The sequence below is a fragment of the Dendrobium catenatum genome, unplaced genomic scaffold (assembly GCF_001605985.2).
Source record: "Dendrobium catenatum unplaced genomic scaffold, ASM160598v2 fragScaff_scaffold_621, whole genome shotgun sequence".
Taxonomy (NCBI): domain Eukaryota; kingdom Viridiplantae; phylum Streptophyta; class Magnoliopsida; order Asparagales; family Orchidaceae; genus Dendrobium; species Dendrobium catenatum.
In genome coordinates this window covers 29,165,310-29,190,437 of record NW_021319083.1, presented here as the reverse complement: position 1 = coordinate 29,190,437, position 25,128 = coordinate 29,165,310, and the positions used below count along the sequence as shown (strand labels likewise).

The window sequence follows — 25,128 nt, the reverse complement described above, 5'->3', positions numbered from 1 at the left end:
TTATAAGATTGATGCAAGTCATCGACATCAACCATGACTATCAACTTCAACACAAATTTGTATTGGATTCTTGTGAAATGACTCTTTCAATTTCAACAAACTAATATATTCTTTACAATATATCACTATCTTTTCTTTAAGGGCGGGCTTCTCTTATAATCAATTACAAATACTAGAAGAATTACTTTAACTATATTATGCTCCGATGTTTTTCCCTTTTCAAAAATTTCCTATACTCTCTCTATCTTTCTATCATCACAAATATTCTTACATAACAAAAAATAAATGCTAAATAACATTTTTTTCAATACCGTGCATAGTAAATTAAATTATATATTTTTTATCTACCGTGCATAGAACCACCGAGGGAAAAATGCTTAACCATTTTAAGCTTATGTAAGTGTGATATGCTTGTATGCCAGTAACTTCATAAATTATTCAATCATCGGATAGTTCGGAGGTGAATCAGGATGTGTTACATCATCTAATACACCACTGTATCAAAAAAATGATACGACACATTCTGATTCTATCTCTATACGACATCTGATAATCACACGTAATAATTTCACTATTACCTTGTAGGCTGCTACTAATTTTCATAACCCCGGTCCAAACTCAATTAATTCGGATTGGGAGTAGGCTCTGGAATCCAAAAGCCCTAAAACCCTTTCTCCTCTCTGATCGGAAACACTATACTTCAAGACATGCCGCTTCTCCATGGCTCTCCTCACCGCCTCCCCTCTCTTCCCCTATTCCGACTTTCCTCGCCCCCAATCAATTACGACAACATTTTCTTCTTCACCAAAAACCAGAATGCACGACGCTTCTCCTCTTGCCGCTTGCAGATCCGCGCCCTACCCATTATCGACCAGGAGCTCCTCCATATCCTCAGCGAATTCGACGACTCAACTGGCAAAGCGAGGACTCACCTCCCTGCCGTCCGTTCCTACGAGACGGACCTTGCCTGCCTCACCCTCATAGGATCTGTCAGCTTCGACCAGGCCCTCATCGCCGCCGCCGCCGATGGCGGCGACGCTGCGGATGAGCACCTCGCTGCGGGAACTTCCACCATGGTCATCGAGACTGTGTTTCCCAGCGGTTCCGATGAGCACAGCACCGTATCCACTCGGCTGGTCAGTATCTTACGAAAAGAAATCCAGATTATTATACTTTTCTTTTATCTTTATTGGGGCTGCGCACGATTTAACGATCAGCTCAAAATCACTCTTACTGATCATAAGCAGAATCATATTTGGCTATTGGCTGGTTTGATCATATGTGGATGAATTCTGATTCAGCCGATAAATACATACATTGAAAACTGCATTAATACCAATATATAAGATCAGGAGAAAGGAAGATATGCTAGGCTAACAAGTTTTCATTTGTATTATCTATTCGACTTTATACATGATACAGTACTTCCTTTTATAGAGAGAGCTATCTGTGGTTGTTTGCAATGGTTCAGAGTTTGCTTGGAGTGGATGGCTGTGGTAAAGTAGTTGTTTTGGATGAATGGTTAGGTTAAGCATCGCCCTGTTAGGTAGTGGTAATATTGTTGAGTGGTTATGTGATGTTTTGGTGAATGCTGTAATTATCTTCCCTCAAGATGATTGACCTAGATGGGAGTGTCATCTTGTCCCATAAATTAATCAATCATGCAGTAGGAAATGCTTTGGTTAGTCTATCTACCAGTTGGTCTTGGGATGCCACGTGATGAACAAACAATTCTTGAGATTTGATACAATCACAAATGAAGTGTTAATCCACCTCGATATGTTTTTTGTGGGCATGACAGACGGGATTGTTGGCAAGCACCAAGGTGAAAATATTGTCATAGTATAGAAGTGTGGGAGAGCTGATGAGTAAATTGAATTCCGGTAGAAGTCAACAAAGCATATGAGATCAGTGGTGGTGGTGGCTAGACCTCTATATTCTACTTATGTGAAGGAATTTGTGACTATAGGTTGCTTCTTTACACACCAGGAAATAAGCTTAATACTTAGAAAAGCGCAATACCTAATTGTAGACTTTCAATCAATGGGATCAACGATCCAATTTGAATCTAAGTAGGTAGACTTTCAATCAATGGGATCAAAAATCCAATTGGAATCTAAGTAGCCTATAGCTAGATGTTGTCTTGATAGAGTGGGAGGCTGTAATCCATAGCTCCTTTGATATAACAATGTAGCTATTTGAGGAGATTAAAATGTTAATTAAGGGGATGATGTATTTATTGACCAAGATGGTTTATGGCAAATGAGATTTCCTATTTGTAATCGTGAAGTATTGGAGGGAGTTGATGAGGTGACAATAGAATTTTGATTTGGCAAATTCTGCATTTAGTTTTTTTTATGGAGATTAAATTGGTGAAGTTGGGAGTTGAGAGTGATTTGCAATTGCTCATTCTAGCTCACTTAAGGAAATTAAGAGCATATTTGGACTTTCAATGATAAAGTCCATATGGCATGTGAATAGTTTGAATGTCGAGAAGTCAAAAGGTAAGTTCTAGGTTGTGCATTGTTAACTTGTGATGGTGGTGTTGTAGGAGATCAGCTATTGTAGTTGAATTATTGCTAACAGCAATAACAACAAGTGTTTATCCCACTACTTGGGGTCGGCTACATGAATCAATTTTTTCTATTGTGTCATATTAAGAGTCAAATTCTCATTTAAATCTAATAAAAAAATCATTTTTAATAATTTCTAAACAAGTTTTTTAAGGTCTATCTCTACATTTTTTTAACATAGGACGGATCTAATACATTTACTCTCCTAATAGGGTCATTGGAAGGTTGACATTTTATATGAACAAACCATCTAAGGTGAGTCTCTCTAATTTTATTTTTCATTAGAGTTACACAAACCTTTTCATGTATATACTCGTTTTGCATTATGTCTCTTAAGTATAAAGCCACTTATCCACTTGAGCATCCTCATCTTTGCAAAACTTAACTTAATTTTATGTTTCTTTTTTAATGGCCAACATTGTCTGTCATAAAGCATTGCAGTCTCATCACCATCTTATAAAATTTTCTCTTAAGTTTGAGGGGCACTTTTCTATCGCACAACAGGCCCAATGCATTCTTCCTTTTCAACCATCTAACTTGAATTCTATTAATAATTTCCTTAAAATTTTCACCATCACTTTGAACAATAGACTCAAGATATCTAAAATGTGTACTCTTTTTAATGACTTGATCATTCAATTTCACAATATCACCACTAGATTTATTACTACTAAAATTACACTCTATGTATTCGATTTTAGATCTACTCAAACGAAAACCTTTAGACTCTAAGGTGACCTATATAATTCAAGTTTTTCATCAACTCCCTATCCAACCTTATCCAACCTTATCAACAGAAAGAATATCATCAATAAAATGCATACACCAAGGTACATTCTCTTGCAAATGTCTAGTAAGAACATGCATGACTAAGGCAAAAAGATATGTGCTTGAAGCGGGCCCTTGATGTAATACAATTGAAATAGAAAAATACTGGGTTAAACCTTGAAATTATTGTTAGTGTGGAGAAGATTATTAACATAAATATGGATGTAGATGTTGACACCATCTTTGTTGTGCAGTCACAGGGAGGTTCTACGGCACTAAATTGGAATTCAAGTTGTAGAAGATAGTTGAACTGTATGGTGTATCATTGATGAGGAGTTTGCTTAAATCGATATTTAGCTTTTTTTTTATGAGACACACGATGAGGGTGAAGAGGATCTTGAAAACCTTGCATGAGCCATGTAAATTATTTCCATCAAATTGACATGAGGGAACCTATTAGAAGCATCCAATTGAGTGATCGGTCAATTGAGATGAATAATAACCATGATAAGAATTTGGATAGTGGATATTTTGCTTGTAGGGCTAAATATTTCATGATAATGTAAATCTTGTTCATGGTTAAATCATTGGGCTTTTAGCCATGCTTTGTGTCTTGTGATGGTGTCGTCGGAGTTGTATTTGGTTTTGTTGATTCATTTACTACCAATAATGTTTTTGCTAGTATGTGGTGGTGTGAGACTCCGTGTTCCTTGGGCCTGTAAGGCATTGAACTTATCTGACATGGCCCGCTTTCATTTTTCATTTTTAACTTTAGAGATTAGCAGAGGATAATGATTGTAATGGTGGTTGCTTAATTTGTGAAGAAGGCATGTCCATGTTTTTGGTAGTGGAGATGATGTTGAGATCGTATTGTGCTAGGCAGAAGGTAGTTGCAGGGTGGAGTGGTGATTGTGTTAGGGTGTGGTGTTATGACTATAGGTGAGAACAAGTGTCGGTCTTAATTGATATTTATGGGTTGAGTTGGAAGCGTTATGATAGACAAGGATATTTTCATGCAAAACAACATGGCGTGAGATAATGATTCTAACATTTATAGGATTTAGATATTTATAGCCTTTATTTGTAGATTGAGAGTTGGAGGTACACAATAATGATTTGTGGAGACATTACATAGCTAGGTTACATGAAACACATGATTTAGACTTGTTGGGAGTATGTAACTACGGTTGACTTTTAGCAAGTAAAGTGAGTGCGGGTTCGGTTGGATGGTCATGCATATGTTGCTATGCTTTGTTGCTGCAGAGATTGGAAAATAAAGCAAGTATGGAGGACAAGCAATGAGACCAGTGCTTTCGTTTAATAATACAAATAATATTTAATATTTATGTATTATTGTTTTCATTTTATTTAATTATCTAATATATATTTTTTAAAATTTTTATCTTTATTTTAGTATTAAATAATATAACATGAAAAATATAGATATAATCTTATAATGAAAATTTTGTATACTTTTCATAAGTATAAAGTATATCTAAACATAGAAATAAATTAGAAATTATTTATATTAAATTTAAAACATATATATGTGAACTAATCTTATTTTAAATATGAATTATATTATTTATAAAATAACCTCCAACTTATTTTTAATTTAGATACTTGATTTGTATGATATGATGAACTTGTGTTTAAGTTTAAGGTTAGATCGTCATATTACTATATTAATTTTATTATTTATTACATCATCCGGTTCGACCCAGGTCGAACCTTTAAACCACTAACCCCTCCTTCCGGTTCATTGACCGGTTCGGTTTTAAAAGCCTTGATTGAGACAATGGGGTCTACTAAATTAGGTAGACCTTGATGGCAGGGTCCTTTTAAGGAGACTTTGCTTGGTTTTTTGTTCAAAGATTTTATAGCTAGTGGTGTCAAATAAAATTGAAACAGAAAATATCAGCAGTTAGTTGGTGAATTGATAAAAGATTGTATGAGAGATTTTGGACATGAAGTAGATTGGGAAGAGCAAACTTATGAGTTGGGGCGGGTAGGATACCTTGACCTAGGTTGGAGATGTGTAGTGTTTGCCCATTGCTAAAAATCACCTATTGAGATCCTGAATAGGGGGCAGAGTCAATGAACTTGGTTGAATACTAGGCGAGATGGGATGTAACTCTTAAGTCTAGTATCCACTCCGCAGTATGTTGTGATGAGTCAGCGAACATGGTTTATAGGTTGTGATAATCAAATTCAGCCAAATTCCAATACTTACTAGTGGAATGTCCCAATTTTCCATTGATTTGAGATTAAATTTGGGGATTCTACATCCTTCCTCCCTTGGGATTGAAGTTGGGTTGTCAAATTGATTTGAATGTATTTGGAGATCCATGCTTCCCTAAAGAGAAGTTGGGCTGTCATGCTCAGTCACACACCCTATTCATCATTTGCACCATATGATGAAAGCAAGGTGGTTGCAAATTTTCCATTGATTTGAGATTCAATTTGGGGATTCTACATCCTTCCTCCCTTGGGATTGAAGTTGGGTTGTCAAATTGATTTGAACATATTTGGAGATCCACGCTTCCCTAAAGAGAAGTTGGGCTGTCATGCTCAGTCACACCCCCTATTCATCATTTGCACCATATGATGAGAGCAAGGTGGTTGCAAGATAAGAAGTGCATGAGTAGCTTCAGTTGCTAAATTAGATTCCTAACTGCATAGCAAGGAGTAGAGATCATCAAGGCTAATGTATTGTAGATTTGTGTTCGTATAGCGGTTTTAAAAGCTTGATATGATAGAGGAAGTTTGTTTAGAGAGTGCAAGTTGATATCTTCAGGATTAAGAGGTAAGCTGAAGAAAATGCTTGTATCTACCTTTGCCTTAATTTTTGAGAGGTATTGGGTCATTATTTGGTCTGTCATGGAGATATGGTGGAGCTCGTTTTTAAGTTGGATGATTCCATAATGATTTGATAGAATGTAGACAGCGGTCTATGGTAGTCTAGAGTTTAGTGGATGAATCTAGATTGAGCATATAGGTGAGAGTAGAAAGTGAGACTGTTGAGTACAAGGAGACAACCATATTTAGATCGACATGAAGATATTTAGTGCATTGAAGATTCAACCAAATGTTTGCATCATCATTTATATTTTGACTAGCTTAACAAGGTGTGCTTCCATCAAACTAGAGCTTGAGGGGGTTTGTAAAAGCCATGTGGGATGATTGTCCGCTGTGAGCTGGGTCTTGATAGTGTTTTTGACATTAGACATTAGAAATTTGAGGGGTGATGGAATTGATATGTTGACTTGAGAGTGGCGCTAGCATCGCTCTTGGTGGTGGACGAAGTGATGGGACCCATAAGCGAGGACTGATGGTGAGTTTTTTGGGAGGATGGATGGTCCTCTAAGAACAGGATGATGTCGTCGTAAGGCAATAGCTCTTATACCATGAACACTCCAGTAAGCTATTAAGATAGACGAGATGAGATGAGCATAAAGGAAGATGTTAGGCAAACAAGTATTCATTTGTATTTTCTTTTCTTCATTATACAGAAGGCAGTGCTTTCGTTTATAGAGAGAGCTAGCTGTGGTTAGTTAAAATGGTTTAAAGTTTGTCTGGGGCGGACAGCTATGTAGAATAGTCTGTTTTGGATGAATGGTTAGGATAAGCATTGTCATACTAGGTAATGGTAGCACTGTCAAGTGGTTGTGTGATGTTTTGTTGAATATTTTTATCATGTATATATATATATATATATATATAATTCAAATGTAAATACATATATAAACATTTGACTGAAATTCAAGTTTGATAAAAAGCGGATCGTGCTTCTTAGCAAGTTTATTGCTTCTGTCTCAGCTCTATTCAGTAAAGTATATCCAATTTTCAAGATACTCAGTCTTTAAATTAAATTACCAGCTCTAAACTTTGCTTTTGAATCAAGCATTCGTTTATTTCAAAGTTTTAATTGCAATGTTCTTGCATTTAAAGTGAATGTTTGCATTTTGACAGTTTTTACCTGCAGAAATGGTGAAAGAGAAGGCAAGGAAACTAAGAAGTAGCCTCGCTAGAAATATCCTTTACAGTAAGGATGCTGTTTCCAAGAATATCCTTGCGATGACATTTAGACAAGTTGTGTTGCAGCAGTTGTGGAGCTTCCAGCTCACCTTGTTCTGTCCAGGCACAGAGAGAAACATGGAAGACCTTGAAAACACAAGAGAGGTTGTCATGCTTCTCAAAATGTCTTTAGGGAGTGTAGTTTTAGCAATATTTTTCTGATGTATTAGTCTATTTAGCAGGCCCAGGCTGGTATTGTTGTGAATTCATCTAATGAGAAGTTCATTTCATCTTTAGCTGAGGTTGTCTCTTGCTTTGCTCTAAAAAGTGTGAAAAGTAATTACGTTCGAGATGCAGGTGGTTTGCATTCAAAATATACATTTCATTGGTTTCAGAAGCCCCCAAAGAACTCAATCGATTCACCCATTTCTATATGTAGAATTTCTGAAAGTGAGGTAGCAAAAGAAGCAAGGAATCAAGTTGAAATGTATAAATTAATGAAAGGGAAATTTGTAAACAGGTCTAAGAAGTTGAAATATACTTGGTGGCTGCCACCTGATTATTCAAGTTTGGATTCAATTGGAGGTCCGGGATTTGGTTCTTGGACTTGTGAATTCATTCCTGCATATAGGCTGCAAATTGATACCAATTCTTTTGAGGATGTGAGGCTTGAAGGATGCCACAATTTGGCGGACAATAAGTGGGAGGTTCTCTTAACCCACTATCAGATGGTATATTTTTTCTTCCCTTCACTATTCCTGACTTGCATGCATTACTTTTCATATTTGATAACCATGTTATATACATCATTATTATGAGTGACTCCATAATTATTTCAAAATATTTAGGCCAATTTTATGTCCTCGTATATATTTATATTGAGCATTACATGGGGTTTTATTTTTTTCTGTGCAATTTTTTAGCAGAACTTGTAGGATTTTATCTTTGGTGTCTCTTTTTTCTTCCTTATCATTGTGTATTAATTTTATCTGCCCCCTGATTAATACTTCTCAACCTTTTGTAGTATTTCAGATACCATCTTAGTTTATTTTAAGATAACTTATCTTTAATATATGCTAATCTTATCATCTTTCCAATAAAATGCTTTCCAATATCTTATCTTTAATAGATACTTAAAAAAAAAATCTTTAATAGATACTTATCTTTATTCTCTTTAGTTTAATTATTTCGCATCATAACATGCTCATTTCTGCCTACCTCGATTGGATTGTCAGTGGCTTAATTATTGTGAATACAAATATTTAATTCCTTTTATAACATACAAATTTATTGATATCTCTTCATTATGCCTTTATGATATTGCTCTATATAATATTTCTGCAACGCTTCTTCATTTATTTGAAACTTTAGAAAGTATTTTTCAGTCTTGTTCAATCAGCCAAAATTAGGCTAAGCATTGAGTTTTTCATCAACTTTAATGGTTTGCTTACCCTTCACCATCTGTGTGATCTATATGCTATAGTTGTGTCTATAGTTTATATATGTATGGTTATTATTTGTGTGTGATGGTTACCAGATGTCTTTTTGTTGTGCAATGCCATGTGATTGTATTTGGTTATGAATTTATATATACTATGAAGTTAATTTGCTAACTATTGTGAGGAGATTTCTCATTTTTTAGTTTATTTTACAAATACGGTATCAACATATGAGATCATATAAAAAGATAGAATTAATTTATGAGGGTCGCAACTTCAAAATATATCAAACAAAATTAACTCAATATCATGACAAGAATCCGAGCACGAAGCAAGAAAGCCCATGAATCATCCCATAAGGGCTATAATTTGACTTAAAAGGTCTCAAATTGAAATTGCACCATCAAATTTCTAGGAGGGGTTACCTAGTATGGAAGGAAATCAATTTGAATGGGCCAAAAGCTACCTTCAACTAAGTTGGAAGAGAGAAAAGGATTATTGTTTAAATCAAAGGATATCAAATCTTATTCAACAAATCGCTCTGCCAAATCTTTCCTTTTTGGCCTGCCAATTCTTTCCTTTTTGGCCTGCCAATTAAAGGGAAAATGAATAATTTATCAATTCAAAACCTAATACCTCAATTTTAGGAATTTGATTATGGTTTATGGTTATTATCTTAAGTATTGCTTATGAGATAGGTTATCATTATGTTTTTATTGGAATTTTTTGGTTTACTTTTATTGGACTTCCTATCAGTGTAATCGGGGTCCTTTAGGATGAACTTACATCATGAATACAATATTTATCTTAGTTCTCAAATATCTAAGCCACCTTTTAAGCATAATTGCATCTCCCTCTTTTTTCACCTATTTCTCTCTTTGCCCAAGAGAGAGACCTCAACTCCTAAAACTAAATGTACAAGTAGCAAGGAGGCACTTTAATTCCAACGGGAATGATAAAGGAGTTCAAGTAAGAAAGATGTATCAAAGAGGAAGCTCTAAAACCATTTACAATCTCTCTTGATTTTGCATAAAAGTAAGCCGCCTCTAGCTAAGTAATTCATCTCCTTGTATTTTTAGGCTTAGCCAAAGTCTTTTCCATTATCCTGAGCCTGAGGTTGGTTGATTCACAAGTCCTTTGAATCTTGTAAACTCAAAAACTCCATTAATACCCTAAAAATGATTAATCCCTACTATTAATTCTTTGCTAGTAGGCAATTATGTTTGTGTGAAATTTGTTTGAGCTTCTCTGTTAACTTCAAATTAATCATCTTTAGCTCCAAATATTATCTTAGCCCGACAATCCTCTTCTGATCTCATTCATTTGGAAGATTAGACACTAATCTCCCTTAGTTGATCTAAATCATAATTAAGTATCAGAGCATCCATCTGATATAATATGTGAGAAATTTTTATTTTGTAATATTTAAAATTAGAACCACCATCCAAAAACTTGTTGAATTTGAAGAGCCGACAACGCCACAATGATAATCAATTGACCTAAAAAGTATAGAAAATAAATTTGATAAACATAAGGAAATGGTGGCTTAATCATGCATAGTATAATGCCTTTTGTCAATTTTAAAATGCCTCGCATGCTCCTATACTGTGCAACTCTTGAGTCCAAGAGCTACTACTCATCTATAGTGACATGGTAACTGTTTAGAGTATAATTAGTTTTGTACTAAGATGAAGATAAGTGGATATGATGGCCATAACTGAAATAGAGATGTGAGCAAACGACTTATACCACCGTATTTTGTAGAAAAGTATTTGCATTTGGCATATATTGAAAGACAATTCTATTATCTTGAAATATATAACATGGCTGCATGAAGTTCCTATTAGCGAACTAAAGTTATTCTTGGTGAGGAATATTTATAAATTCTAAGCGAGCTTCTAAGCCATTGATATAGAGGAAATGAATTATTCTAGCCATTAAAAAAGCTGAAAAGCTCCCTCAAAATGGTGGGTCATAACTCATAAGAGAAAATTAGAGGAGACCCTTCTAAACCCTTTATAAGTTATAGGGTGGTCACTCAATCTAAAAATTAATAGTTGTCTTTGAAAGAAAGAGTTTAAAGTAGGAGGACTAGAGGATGCCAAAAAAACTCTTATTATCACTTTCTTACTGTTTAAAGTATGGAGCATAGGTTGCGGCGTGATACTAATGTTTCTCAAAATCAATTTGGATTCATGCCGGGTAGGTCGACTATGGAAGCCATACATTTATTAAGAGGTTTGATGGAGAAATATAGAGAAAATAAGGAGGATCTACATATGATATTTATTGATTTAGAAAAAGCATATGATAAAGTTCCAAGAGAAGTGCTATGGAGAGTTCTTGAAAAGAAAGGAGTCAATAATGCTTATATTCAAATCATTAAAGATATGTATGGCAGGAGCTATTACTTGTGTTCAAACACAAGGTGGATTGACCAAGTATTTCCCTATTTCAGTTGGGTTACATCAAGGATCAGCCTTAAGCCCATATCTTTTTGCTTTAGTCATGGATGTTCTCACTAGACATTTGCAAGAAGATGTACCTTGGTGTATGCTTTTTGCTGATGATATTCTTCTTGTTGACAAGACTAGAGAGGGAGTTGAAGGTAAACTTAAATTATGGAGGTCAACATTAGAGACTAAAGATTTTCGCTTGAGTAGATCTAAAACGGAATATATGGAGTGTAATTTTAGTAGTAATAAACCTACTGAAGGGATTACGACTTTGGGCGATCAAATCATTAATAAAAGTAAACATTTTAGATATATTGGATCTATTGTTCATAGTGATGGTGAAATAGATGGGGATATTATCAGCAGAATTCAAGTTGGATGGTTGAAGTGGAGGAATGCATCGGGCTTGTTATGTGATAGAAATGTACCCCTCAAACTTAAGGGAAAATTCTATAAGATGGTAGTGAGGCCTGCAATGATTTATGGTGCCGAATGTTGGCCTTTAAAAGAGAAGCATAATACTAAGTTAAGTGTGACAGAGATGAGGATGCTCAGGTGGATGAGTGGCTTGACCCTTAGAGATAGGATACGAAATAGATATATATGTGAAAAGGTTGGAGTAGCTCCAGTAGAAGATAAGATTAGAGAGAGTCACCTTAGATGGTTTGGTCACATAAAAAGGCGACCTTCCGATGACCCGGTTAGGACAGTATAGGTATTAGATTTGACTTGTGTTAAGAAAGGTAGGGGTAGACCTAAAAAGACTTGGTTAGAAAATATTAGGAATGACCTTTCTTTATTAGATTTAAACAAGAATTTGACTTTTAATAGGACACAATGGAGAAAAAAGATTCATGTAGCCGACCACACGTAGTGGGATAAAGGCTTGATGTTGTTGTTGTTGTAAGAAATTAGCGTCTATATGTGTTTCAAGAGCTTGTAGGTTGTTTTAGTTGATGTTCAAATCGTATTAGGCAATCAAGCAAATTTTTTTGTAACATTCAAAATGATTTTACAAAATTTTTATGTATGTGAAAGTTCGATGAGCAAAACAATTAGATGATAAATTTTCATTCCTTGTCGAATGAGTAAATGAGTGATAAACATATGAGACTTTTGCAATTCTCAAGTTGACTGATTGATGATATGAAATCTAGAGAAGAAAAAAAAGTGTTGCAAGAAGATCCATTTTTTAAGTTCGGATGATTATGACATTTACTTGCCTAATTTTGATATATTGAGATTAATATCATAGTTAGCCATAAAAATAACCTTGGATGAGAGCTCTAAATCCTAGATCTACACGATGCTACTTAGGATGAAGGTATAAAGATGTAGGAGATTAAAAAGTAGAAGAGAGCACAAGAATATCAAGATAAGCAAAAATTAATTTTTTAATGAACTTAAAGTAGGAATTACTTTATTGAAGATCCGTCTCATTCCGTGATTTTTCTATGCATTGACATATAGCATAAAATTCATAATAATGCTTAATTACAAAAATAGGCCTGATTTATTGAATTTAGGATTAAAAAAAAACAAAAAAAGATACAAGTTCCTCGGAATCCTTACTATAACCAAGGGGATCATAAGCCAAAGTCTGTGATGAGGTTGAATGCCTAGAGTTGCTTGCATGAGTTTTCATGGTGCGAAGCATGGACAACAAATCCCAAACCACCAATAAATCTAGATCAAAAGGAGAGGTTGTGAGTGGTAAACCGACGGTGGTAACAAGCATCGGGTGATACACCCATGGTGGTGACAAGTATCAGTCACTAATTGGAAGGTTGTCTGGATATCCATCACTAGTTGTCATCCATGAAAACTGAGGCAAAGGAGATCCACCAATATCTAATAGGTGGAAAAAAATTGTGTTTTGTGAGTTAAACTTAAAATTTTAGATTAAAAAAAAACAATTTTGTTGTATATTTTCAATAATAAATTTCTAAGCTTGTAATTGAAAAGCAACTTTGAATGCATATGACTACACATGATCTCATTAAGAGGCACTGGACTCCTCATGCCATGTGAAAAAATTTTACAATACTTACTTTGTAAAATTATCAGCACATGAATCTGTATCCATTAAATGTGTGTGTTCATTGGAACTGTGGTGAAGATGATGATAGCATTTGCCCAACAAATGTAAGGGCAGTCATTTGATATACTTTATATTTAGTCTTTCATAGGAGAGAGGATCATATTTTTTTTATTCCAATAGGGAAAATTGAGTGCATGATAAAGCACGTTCATTTTGGAAAGTAGAAGCGCCACTTAGACGGCAGTTGGGAGTATGTGAAGGACTGGTTTCAACAGCTATTAGGAGTGCATGAACTCTCACAGATGCCAAGTTTCCAGTTGTATTTCTTTTCATGGCATGATAAGTAGTCATGCATAATTGAACTTGGTGTAATGACATATGTGATGGAGATATTTATAATAATGAGTAAATTATTAAGCAATTATTTGTTGTTAATTTTGATGTTTGGCTTCTATGTCATTCACTGCATTCTCTTAATCATTATTGCAATATTGTAAAACCTTCTCTTGACTTCGGACAAAAGTCGAAAGTTTCCCACAAAGTATGATTTGCTCAAACAAACTAATTTGCATGAGAAAGCTAACCGCATTGATATGCTACGATTGATTTGTTGAAGAGGTTTGAAGACAATTTAATTGGAGAGAACTTTAATAACTACAATTTAGTTTTAAGAAGGTTTGGTCATAATAATTCAATTGTGAGACGTAGACTTAGTGGGAAAATATATATTTTTGGCTTTAGTTGAAAGGCTTTTAAATTCAATTCTTGAAATCTTCCACGAATTTGAGAGGAAATGATTCCATGCTAGGGCAGATTTCTTAGATGATAAAAAAATGTTGGCCCTGATATGAGTTACAAAAAGAGTTAATGTAAGATGCACTACAATAATGTTACATTTGATATTTAATTATTGACAAGTTAACAGGTTACTTCGAGAAATAAAATATTACCCACGAAGTCGCTCTCTTAATTCTTCGCTGGATATCTTTGTTCGGGCATATCCAAATATGTGGACCTCATTGGATTGCAAGAATCCCTGTAAATATTTGGACACGTAAGAACATAAACTTGCTATGTAAGCCTAACAAAAACAAATAAATTTATCAAAAAATAGAAGCAGTCCCATACTTTGCGTACTGAGAATCACATTAGAGCTAGGAAATGCACAAAACTTGGTCAATAATCAATCAAACATCATTCAATTATTTAAATATAGTTTGAAGGGAATATATTTTGCTCTAAATTAGAAAGATTTAATTTGAATACAACTCAATTTTTTTTTGCATAAGAACATGTATGGATGCATAAGGGTGTCCATATATACATAAACACATGCATCTATGTGTTTATATCTATATGTATGCATCATCATCCTCACCACTTCCACCATTATTAGCATAATCCCAACTATTTGAGCTAGGCTTTATGAACCATCTTACTAAATGTTTTATGTAGTGTTATATCTAATTATGAAGTTAATTTTAATCAATACAAAACTCATGGAAGTTCCAAACTTTGAGTAAACTTACCAGCCTTCCTAACACTCAAAAAGATTATTTATTCTTTGTATATATTTATGGGAAATTTCCAGATGAAGCTAGGGTAATGACTTGCGCAATTTGAGTTACTCCAAATTAAACTGTGACATTTGTATCAAAAATAACCCTTTGTATGACTGTTCTTTACTGTTTGTCTTTTGTAATTAAAATGTAATCTTATATCAATTGTTATGGGCTGTTTGGAAATCAGGATATAGTTAAGCATTTAGCATGTTTTTTCTGAGGTATGGTTCATTTTTCCTTAACATATCACTTTTTTTTTTTTTTTGCTTTGACTTTTTTCTTTTTTTGTGCTTGATTTTCTTCATTGGTCTTATAGTATATTTTATTATGTTAGAAATTACTTAAGTTTTTATTGATCAATCTTGCAATTTGAATTATTTAAGAGCTGCAGGTTGAACTGGCAAACATTCTTGACATGTTTTATGAAGATCGCTATACAATGCCAAACAAAAGGCTTTTATGCGACTTTTTTACGGAAGCCCCAGCCAATTTAAAGAGTAAGGTATTGATATTCCTCTCCTTAAAGGACCTGTTTTGTTACAGTAACTTGTTATTAATTGCTGAGCATTGCCATATATGGATTAAAGGCTTCTCCATGGTAACATGAGAAATTAGTGTTTACATTAGAATTACATGGAAAAGCAAATAAAATCAAATTTAGCTAGTATTTTCAAACTAAAAGTAAATATGAAGCTTAATACTATATGGTTTTTCTACATTGGTCGTATGTTACAGAGTACACCGTGGAATCTATTATTTGCTGTGTTTGCTGGTGGATGCGCCATTATGATTTTCAGTATTGTTACTCAGCTTTGTTGGCCAAAACACGCAAGAAAAGTTTTAGAATTGAAAAATGTTCCTTCATTATCAGAAGCAAATTGCAGCCGTCTTAATTCTCTTGAGAGTAGTAAGGTATGTTGGCTTAAAATTCTAATGCAGTAAAGTCATGCTTTTATTTTATTTTAACTTCTCAATTTTTCAAGTTTCATGGTATAATTTAGCCCCTTCAATTTTAAGAGTGACTTTATATATTTACATAATGGTATAACAGTAGCGCAACTAGTTGCTGGATACGAAAGTAAAAACTCAAGTACTTTAACATTGGCTTGAGAAATCGGATTACAGCAACTAGTGTTTATTCCACTATATGAGGATGAAAAAAATTTATATTCTTAGATGGCCATGTGAGAATTGAACAATGTATTCACCGTGAAGTGTCTTCCTATCATGTAATCTAAGCGTGTAGAGTTGCCTTTTTTATGTGAAATTCGAATCCATTGCCATTGAAACAAACACAAACTAGTTTCTTTGCGTCATTTTTTTTTTCTTTTTGCATTGGAATGAAGCCATTAACCATACAAATCTTGGTAAGAAGTGGCCAGGTTAAAACAATCAGTCTATCTGCAGTAGAATGTACTAATGTTTTTTTGAAATGCATAGCATGGTCCAACGCAGCTTTGTTGGAAGTTTACCTACCATAAGTTGGTATAAAACCATATAAATACTAGAAAGAGTTGGGGCAGGGCTAACAATGACGATGGCTATAACTGAGGATCATATATGTTATGGAAATGCTTGTTAGAAAATTTCAAGACTAATGATATTCGGGTTAACTTTCAGGATTGCCTGAGCAAGGTAATCTGTGGATTTTACTTTCTAGGGTCAAGGAGCATTTCAATTCAATGTAATTGGACTCCTAGAAGATTATAATGTAAATTATGTGTAAAGGCCTCTTCAATCAAAGACCTTTTATCTAATTTCAAAAAAATTTTTGAATAGCTTGAAGCTTTATGCATCGAAATCATCAAGAAGATAAAAGGAGAACTTGGTTGGCCTGAGGATATAATTGTTGACCAGAATATAGGTGTCTGGATTGGGGCACTTCCAAGTTACTTGAGAAACAAGGGCCTTGTGGTGGATACCATTTCCAGTGAAGTTCCTTCTTCAATTTCTGGTGGAGAGAGTCTAGCAGAGCTTCTCCCAAGTGTGGATTATCCTTCAGCAGCTAGCGACATTGAGTTGCAGAAAACTGCTCCAGATGTTGCTAGATATCAGGTAATTTTTATAATTTATTTATTTATTTTTGAAAATAATTATTCAAATCCCTCAGCCTAAATATTCTGAGGCACATTTGTATCCAATATGTTTGCCATTGCCTACACTTTCTGGGGACATGCCACACACCACCTGGAGTCTAGTGAAAATGATATGATGCACTGTTAATAGTATCCCATTGTTGCTAAGATGGTTGGAAAGTCAAAATTAATTATATTGATTGGCCATGAGATAAAACATTGAGTACAAAATAATACTCTTTAGGCTCGCCGAGCCTTTGCTTGCGCCTTTGTGGCAATTTTCCTTGGACCGCCACATGTGCTCTTGTTTGATCGAGAAAGATTACGGCCGAACAGTAAAGCCTTCGTGATCCAAAAAAAAAAAAAGCAAGCCTTCATGGTCAACCAAGAACAATGAGAAAGATGGACTTGGCTAGATCCACATAAGCAACTGTAGGTGAAACCCCAATCAGCCTACAAAACATTGATCTTGGTCAAATGGCACCATTGTCCAGTTTTCTATAAACTTGCTAGTAATAACTAAGAAACAGAGCCAAAGCTGCATGAGTAAAATGATAATTACATTATTTTTTATTTTAAACCATTTTTGCTTCTCGTTGTTAGTCATGAAGTTTTCTCAAATGTTTACTAGATTCACATTATCTTTGCCATAAATTAATTGTAATTGTAGCATTTGGAAGATAAATTTTTATTTTTAATGATGCTTTTCATGCTCCATATTTTTCAGGCAGTCTTGACTACAGATGGAAAATTAATTGGATTCCAACCCACAAGTAGAGTAGCTGTGAATCACTGGTCATCCAATCCCTTGGCAAAGTCTTTATATGGTGCTCAAAAACTTTCACCTGGTGAGCCCACAGGAAAAAAAATATCTACCTATAATATTGATAATACCCTCTGAATTAGCTATAACAATTTGTGATTCTAAGCAACTTTCTTTGACAGGCCTAATTGAGCCAAGGCTCAACATTCCACCTCCTCCTGATGCAATTCCAATTGAGTTATTGATGTCCATCAATCCAGAATCACGATTTGCATTGGCAAGGCCAATGCAATGAACTTGCAAGTTACATTGGCATTCAGGATTAAGAACAAAATAAGATAAATATTATAAAGTATCAATTCCATTTAATCCAGAATTCAGATTTGCATGACAAAGTTTTACTTGCACCAGCCTTATTGCAGATAGCTCAGAAAGAAGAAAAAGGAGCTCCATTCTCTGCAGATTTTACGACTTCATTTGCATGGAAGATTGAAGAGATTTCATGATCGACAAAAACAGTATAAGAACTATTAATTATCGTATGTTGCTCTTGTTCGAAGAATCAAGGATGTTAAACTATCTTAATGGAAGTGATAGTGATCCACAGGTTTGTACTTTGTGCTCAAATAGAGTATTAGAACTGGGCTGCTTTTATAGCGCCTCTATTGCCTGATTTTACTTTAAAATAGAGTGCCATTCCAACAGTTCAGGCTTTTTACCGTTCTACTGCTTCAATTTGTAATTTATCTGAAAACAGACTTTGAGTATAAACTTGCAGGTAGCTATTAGCTGGAATCTTCTTATTGTATATTAATTTCTTAGTTTGTTAATGGTAAGATTGTTGTAAGTTTAAAAGAGTTAACACACTTTAGCATAAGATCTATGATCTTTGTAATAGATTGGTAGGACATTTTGGGCATTTTACTTACTTTGCTGTTAGAGATGTTGATAAGTTGATAATAAGATTGGCAACTCATCTTTGAAAGTTCTAGAATAAATGCATTAGGCCAATATAATCATGATAATAATTTGAAGTTCCTTAGAAGATTTGCAACCTTGCAATACTAGAATATCATGATTTCTTCAAAGAGTGTGATTGCAATGATATATGATTGTGTCAATACAATATTCATTGAGTTTCATGTTGGACTAAATCAAAATGTTTCTCCAAACAGTAGAAAAATGAAGTTTTCTAAAAAAATATTTTTATAGAAGCGTCTCATACAAACAACGTATAAAAAATATTTTTTTCGTTTCTAAACAGGAAAGGAAAAAAAAAAAGTTAAAACAAACGAGGCCTAAGCGCTTATGTTCATTGATTTACATAATTAAAAGCTAACTAAGAGGAGAGACCTTCCTGCTCTTGATAATTTAATTTTGCCCTAAATCATGGGATAAAAGTTTTATGTTGTTGTTCTTTCATGATAATTTAATTTTGAAAAATATTATACTCTTTAAAAAAAAAAACATATCAAGCAAGCACTTGATATGATGCACATTATTCATGCTTATTGCCCAATAGTGGAAGGTATCAAATATAGCAAAATAATATCTGGAAAATAACTTGAAAACAAGAGGAAATGAGGCCAATTATTTTGAAAATAATTGTCCTTCCTCTCTACTGTCTATTTCTCAATCTGTTGATGTGATGTTGCTGCAAACAATTAATATAACACCTTCCAAATTACCTATTACTTACATAGGTTTGTCATTTGGCAAACTTTACTAGTCATGTGAAGTAAGCTTCTTTTTCTTTTTCCCATTTCATTTGATGTTCTAACTAATCTTATGACAAAGTTACATACTTTTTTTGTTGCTACTGATGTTTCATTTGGGATGATTTTTTTATTGCTTCTTAAAGCAACTTTCTAGTAAAAAAATAAAATTTTTATACTAAAAAACCGCTTTAAAAAAGCAGTAAAAAAATCGTCCCAAACAAAACCTCAATCTTTACAAGTCATGTGAAGTAAACTTTCTTTTCTTTTCTCATTTCATTTGATGTTCTAACTAATCTTATGGGAACTCTAAAGATCATAGCACCATAATTTGATTCCTATTGAAGACCATTCAAACAAGCAAAGCTTGCAAAAGATACACCTAACCTTTCTTTTTCTTTAATCCAATGTACCAACATACCTTTGTGGTACTACATATAATGCAACAATAAATTATCACAAAAGTTTTTTTTTTTTTTGCTATATTAAAACTATATTGCATTAGTAACAATACAAATAATAAATCTTTAAGCCTACAACCCAAAAACAAAATAATACCAATAGAATTACTTTTCATTGCGCGCTCCACTTTATGCCATATCATATGTTGCTCAAGTTATATATATAAACAAATTAAATAATTCTCAAATTCAGTTTAATATAATTTATATCAAAATATAATAACTTAAATCTTATTAAAAAAAGGGGAAAAAAAGGCGTTAATGGTGGCATAATGATGGTAAAAGGCATCATTTTAATAGCATAAATATATGCAAAGAGGAGTACGATTTCCTTGCTAGGAAGTAAGAACCCATCATTCTCTCAACCTCTTCTCCCACACTTAACCACCAACCAACCAGCACTCAAAAGCTACCATGATTGATGGTTTATAGGGGGATTAGGCTATGGCCTTGCGCTCAAAGCAACACACTAAAGCAAATGTAGTACACATCACCCATTGTGCTCACCATCATTATTCTTAGGCCTCAATTTTTTTTTCCTTCTTTATAGTAAGATAAAATGCTATAAAATACTTTTTTATTCAAAATATTTGTTGTGGGAACACAATTATTCAAAATAGCGCTTTGATCAACCAAAAGCTGCCAAATGAACTACTAATCATAGCAAAACTCTGAGGTGTTTGTGGGGATTAATCCAACTCATCAAATTAGGCTTTCTTCCCCTCCCAACCTCCCCACTAGGAGTGTCAAAACCGGGTTTAGGCTCGAACCCGAAATTAACCCGGGTTCAAACGGATCGACCCCAACCCGGCGTGTTGACCCAATACGGTTGACCCGAGGATGGTGTCGACGGGACGGCGAGGACGCGAGTGCCGGCAGGACAACATGGACTCGAGTGCCAGCAGGCAGGCTCGAGCGTGGGCAGCCTCGGGCGCACGCGCATGGGAGCTAGCAACCGCTGGTAGCTTCGAGCGTAGCGCGGGCGAGTGCGGGGAGCCTCGAGCGGGCGTGCGGGCAGCACAATCAGCTCATTTAAAACAGGCTTTCAGGTTGACCAGAAAACCTGACGGGTCAACCCAAACCCAACCTATTTTTTCAAATAAGTCAAATCCGGGAACTTGAACCCGACCCATTTTGAAATCGGGTCAGGTCTAACCCAAAATTTTCATGTCGGATTTTCATGTGAGGTCAAATATTGACACCCCTACATCCCCACCTCCATTGCTATTTAAATTTAAAAAAAAAAACATTTTTTTTTTCTTTTCCTGTCTTTCTGCTTTATGTTTCATGCTTTATAAGTGGTCAAAGGTAAGTCATAAAACATCCATAGGCTTGCAATTGAAGAGTAGGAAGAGAGAAAGTTAGCTTCTGGTTGAGATGAGTACTGCAAGGTTTATCAAATGTGTGACCATTGGTGATGGAGCTGTTGGCAAGACCTGCATGCTTATATCCTACACTAGCAACACTTTTCCAACGGTAAGCAATGTTTAAGAAGTTTAAGAAATCATATATTGAGCTCCTTATCAAAATTGCTGTACAAATTTCTTATCAACATTCATATTCATACTACGCTCGTCCATATTTTACATCCCTATTTTGTTTCTTTCTTGATCATTGCCTTTATTTTCCCGGATGATGTGTAGGATTATGTCCCTACGGTGTTTGATAACTTCAGTGCAAATGTGGTGGTGGAAGGCAGCACTGTGAACCTTGGCTTGTGGGATACTGCAGGTAAGGACATCTCTAGCTGAACTCCAAACGATTGTAAGGCGTAGCTGATTTGCTCCATTCGAACGTAAAAAAAATCACTAATCGGTGGAGGGTGAACAGTGCGATTGCCAATATTGGCGTTGCACTGTTCACCTACGCTATTTTTCTATCTTGACCGAATTTGTCGAAGAAGCACGTGAATGAGGAGAAAGACAACTACCTTTGTAGAAGCGTGTAAAATGGAGTTCGATTGAAGATGAATCACGACATTTTTTAGTTTCACTGTATTTTGGAGTGAAAAATGGGATTTTCGGTTGGAGATGCCCTAAGCCCTCATTTCTACATCCAGTAGTTTTTCTAACTCTTAGGCTTGATTCTAAGAGTTTCACTTAAAGTTTAAGTGACCTAAGTCATTAAGAAAAGTAAGACTGGAATTTGGTATGAAATTAGGATGAGAGCATTATAAAAAGACTTATCGTTCAATTAGTGAGAGAAAGTTTAATCCATTCCCAGGCAAAATTGAGATGCTCAGACTGAGATCATACCTGGAAGCTTGTATTCCCATGCAAAGATCCATAACTCTTTAACCTCACAAGGCCTCAATTATTTATTTATTTACTTTCGCTAAATGAGATCATACCTGGAAGACCTGGAAGCAATAATTAGTCATTACAATATAAGCTAACTTCAGTTGTTTATGCTTTAAAACGCAGGTCAAGAAGACTACAATAGGTTGAGGCCTCTAAGTTACAGAGGAGCTGATGTATTCATACTAGCTTTCTCACTAATCAGTAGCGCCAGCTATGAGAATATATCCAAGAAGGTTATCCATCTTGTAACGCATTAGAAAGAATCTCTTTCATTATGATAAGAGGAGTTCCCACTAATCTCAATTTTGCTTCTAATGATTTCAGTGGATTCCTGAACTAAGGCATTATGCTCCAAGTGTACCCATAGTGTTGGTGGGAACTAAACTTGGTAAGAAAATAATGCAATAGAACATATGCAATTCATACAAATATTTCATTATTGTCACAAAACGTATAAACCTTACATCATTCTACTAGCTTATGAATTGCACCTTATTGAAATTTCCTAGCTCAATACAGATAATTCTACTTGTGATTCCGTGCAGATTTAAGAGAAGACAAGCAATTCCTCACGAACCACCCGGGCGCAATAACAATTTCAACTGCACAGGCAAATTATATTAATCTCTGAAACAAGAATGATTGGAATAAATAAGGTTTATTTACAAAATGCAGAAGTGATATTTTCTTTTGGAGCAGGGGGAAGAGCTGAAAAAATCGATTGGTGCTGCTGCCTATATTGAATGTAGCTCAAAGACCCAACAGGTAAACTTTCCTAATGGCCATTGCGTAGAAGCTTTATAAATTCAGCTAAAGCAGTTTGCACATGAAGTTCTAGAAGTAAATAAAGCATTTACATAACAGAAAGATTGTTTGCAGTATTTGATAATATTAAATGATTGGTCTCCTACTCTGCATTAGAACTATAACCTTTTACGAAATTCATGGCTTTTTTTAAAAAAACATGTAATGTTTTCAATGGTTTAACACAAACTTAAATGCACCACTGAAATATGCGACTTACAGATTCTAAAATTATGATTTAATTTCATGTAATAATAGTCGGAAGAAGCATACAGATGAACTCATTTGTAAGTGCTGCAGAGTTTAGGGTTTAGATATATAAGATGAGAATTACTTCTGTGGTAATGCAGATTTATTCTCTCTTAACTATTTATTTTTTTTTCTACAGAACGTGAAGGCTGTTTTTGATTCTGCAATCAAGGTGGTGTTGTGTCCGCCAAAACCAAAGAAAAAAAAGCGAAGGCAAAGAACTTGCCTAATTCTCTAAGTAAATGAACCTTGAATAAATGAAATGCATTCCCAGTAATCCAATTGTTTTAATCCAACATCTACAATGGTTTTTGTTTTTCTGTTTTCTTCTTTCCCAGAAAATGCTTTGTAATTAATATAGTGAGCGAGGGGTGTGTCACAATATGAAATGTTCTTTTTTTATTTTTCTAACCTTTCTTTTAATCTGGAATTCTAGAATATTTCCAGAATAGTATGTGTATGTTGTTTCCATCATAGGGAAATTTCACTCTAGAACTTTGTGATGATTGCCTTTCTGTTACTATGGTGCCAGATATAAAGCATTCTCATGGAAAAGAAAAACATGATGAACATATCAAACTATAAAAGTTTTATGGTATAATTGAGCATTGATATGCTATTTATCCCCCTCATTCATTTGCTTAATTTTTTAAATCAAATTAATATTTTCCGTTATAATGAGCTCCAGTTTATAAACCAATAATCTAAACAGCTTCCAAGAAACATATCTGCATATGACAAATATTACGGGTAAAATAACTAACAGAAACAGTAAATATCTCAATATCAAAATCATATTTATCATCATTAAGCTAGTATTGAACTTACAGTTTCTAGCTTCAGCGCATGCTTGAGTTCATGTCCTTTAGAAGCTCAAAAATTGATCTGCTGTTCATTCATTTACAAACTACAACCAAACACTACCAGCCAATTTCTGTTTTATATGTGAAAAGTTAAACAAAAGATAATCTGAGCAGAAACGTGACAAAAGTTTTGCCTTTCCAGTAGGGTGAACCAAATCTAAATGAACCACAATAAAAGAAATTCCTTATCATAATTGAGAATTCTTCTTCCTATTTATTTTATATCCTTTATATATTTAACAAAAAAAGGCAAGGACTCAGCTCATGACAGAGATTTTTTTCTCTGAAAAGTCGAATGGAGATTTATTAGGCGAGAAAAATAACAAAACTGGCCTCAAAATCCTTCTATAGTTATCTTAAATGAAGAGAACTGCAGTTTCAACACAACATTTCTACGCCCGTGGTCACCTTCTTATTTCTAGTCACTCTTTTCATTTTAAATAAAAATGAAAATTTAAACAGAACCAGAGAGATGGAGTTCAACGGCTTGAGCAGAAGTGAATCTAAAGAATCCTCTCTAAGACTATATATGAATTGAGTTATTATTTATGATACAGAACGCTAGCACTTGTTCTAATGCATAGCATAAAATTAACCAGCCAAGGGTAAAAGTTTGGGTAAAAGGACCATATAACGCAACAGCGATAGGCATCAGAGTTCCAACAAGCAGAATTATCCATAATAGAGTTTTTTAGGCTTGCCACTAACAAATCACCGCATCACCTGACAACAAAGACGACTATAATTAAATAACATCCACACCTTAATCCTGTAGTGTAGCAAGTATTCAAGATGCAATAAAAAATACCCAATGGCTGTCTAAATAATGGAAGATACATTGAATCAACAAGATACTTTAGAAAGTCACATGCTGAAATTAGCACAAGTTTCAATATTAAATGAAAATCTTCAGCTAGAAGCATGGAGTCTAAGGGTTCGTTTGGGATGGCTTTCTTACTGTTTTTTAAAGCAGTTTTTTAGTACAAAATTTTTTTACTTTTGTACTAAAAAGCTTACCGAACCATGTAGATAGTCGGAAAGC

The 25,128-nt window shown here is 34.4% G+C and overlaps 1 protein-coding gene, 1 long non-coding RNA gene and 1 other non-coding gene across 4 annotated transcripts; 2 read left to right on the top strand and 1 right to left on the bottom strand.

Moving 5' to 3' along the window:
- The first annotated feature begins 620 nt into the window (after positions 1-620).
- On the top strand, positions 621-18,620 carry LOC110099976. Of its 2 annotated transcripts, none has more exons than XM_028695293.1 (8): positions 621-1,136; positions 7,314-7,523; positions 7,601-8,089; positions 15,248-15,358; positions 15,592-15,768; positions 16,714-16,911; positions 17,659-17,779; positions 17,877-18,620. In XM_028695293.1, exons 1-8 carry the CDS (start codon positions 708-710, stop codon positions 17,987-17,989), a joined length of 1,848 nt encoding a protein of 615 aa, XP_028551126.1. In that variant the 5' UTR covers positions 621-707; the 3' UTR covers positions 17,990-18,620. The 2 variants fall into 2 exon arrangements, with proteins under 2 accessions (XP_028551126.1, XP_020682988.1); XM_020827329.2 differs by having other exon boundaries at positions 622-1,136; positions 16,636-16,911.
- A 2,699-nt stretch (positions 18,621-21,319) lies between these two features.
- On the bottom strand, positions 21,320-22,798 carry LOC110100000. The gene is made up of 2 exons (XR_003700897.1): positions 22,662-22,798; positions 21,320-22,229 (listed from the first exon to the last, which is right to left on the bottom strand). It is a non-coding gene; the product is annotated as an uncharacterized LOC110100000 (long non-coding RNA).
- Positions 21,520-24,713, top strand: LOC110099992. The gene is made up of 2 exons (XR_003700898.1): positions 21,520-21,601; positions 22,294-24,713. It is a non-coding gene; the product is annotated as an uncharacterized LOC110099992 (transcript).
- Positions 24,714-25,128: the final 415 nt, after the last annotated feature.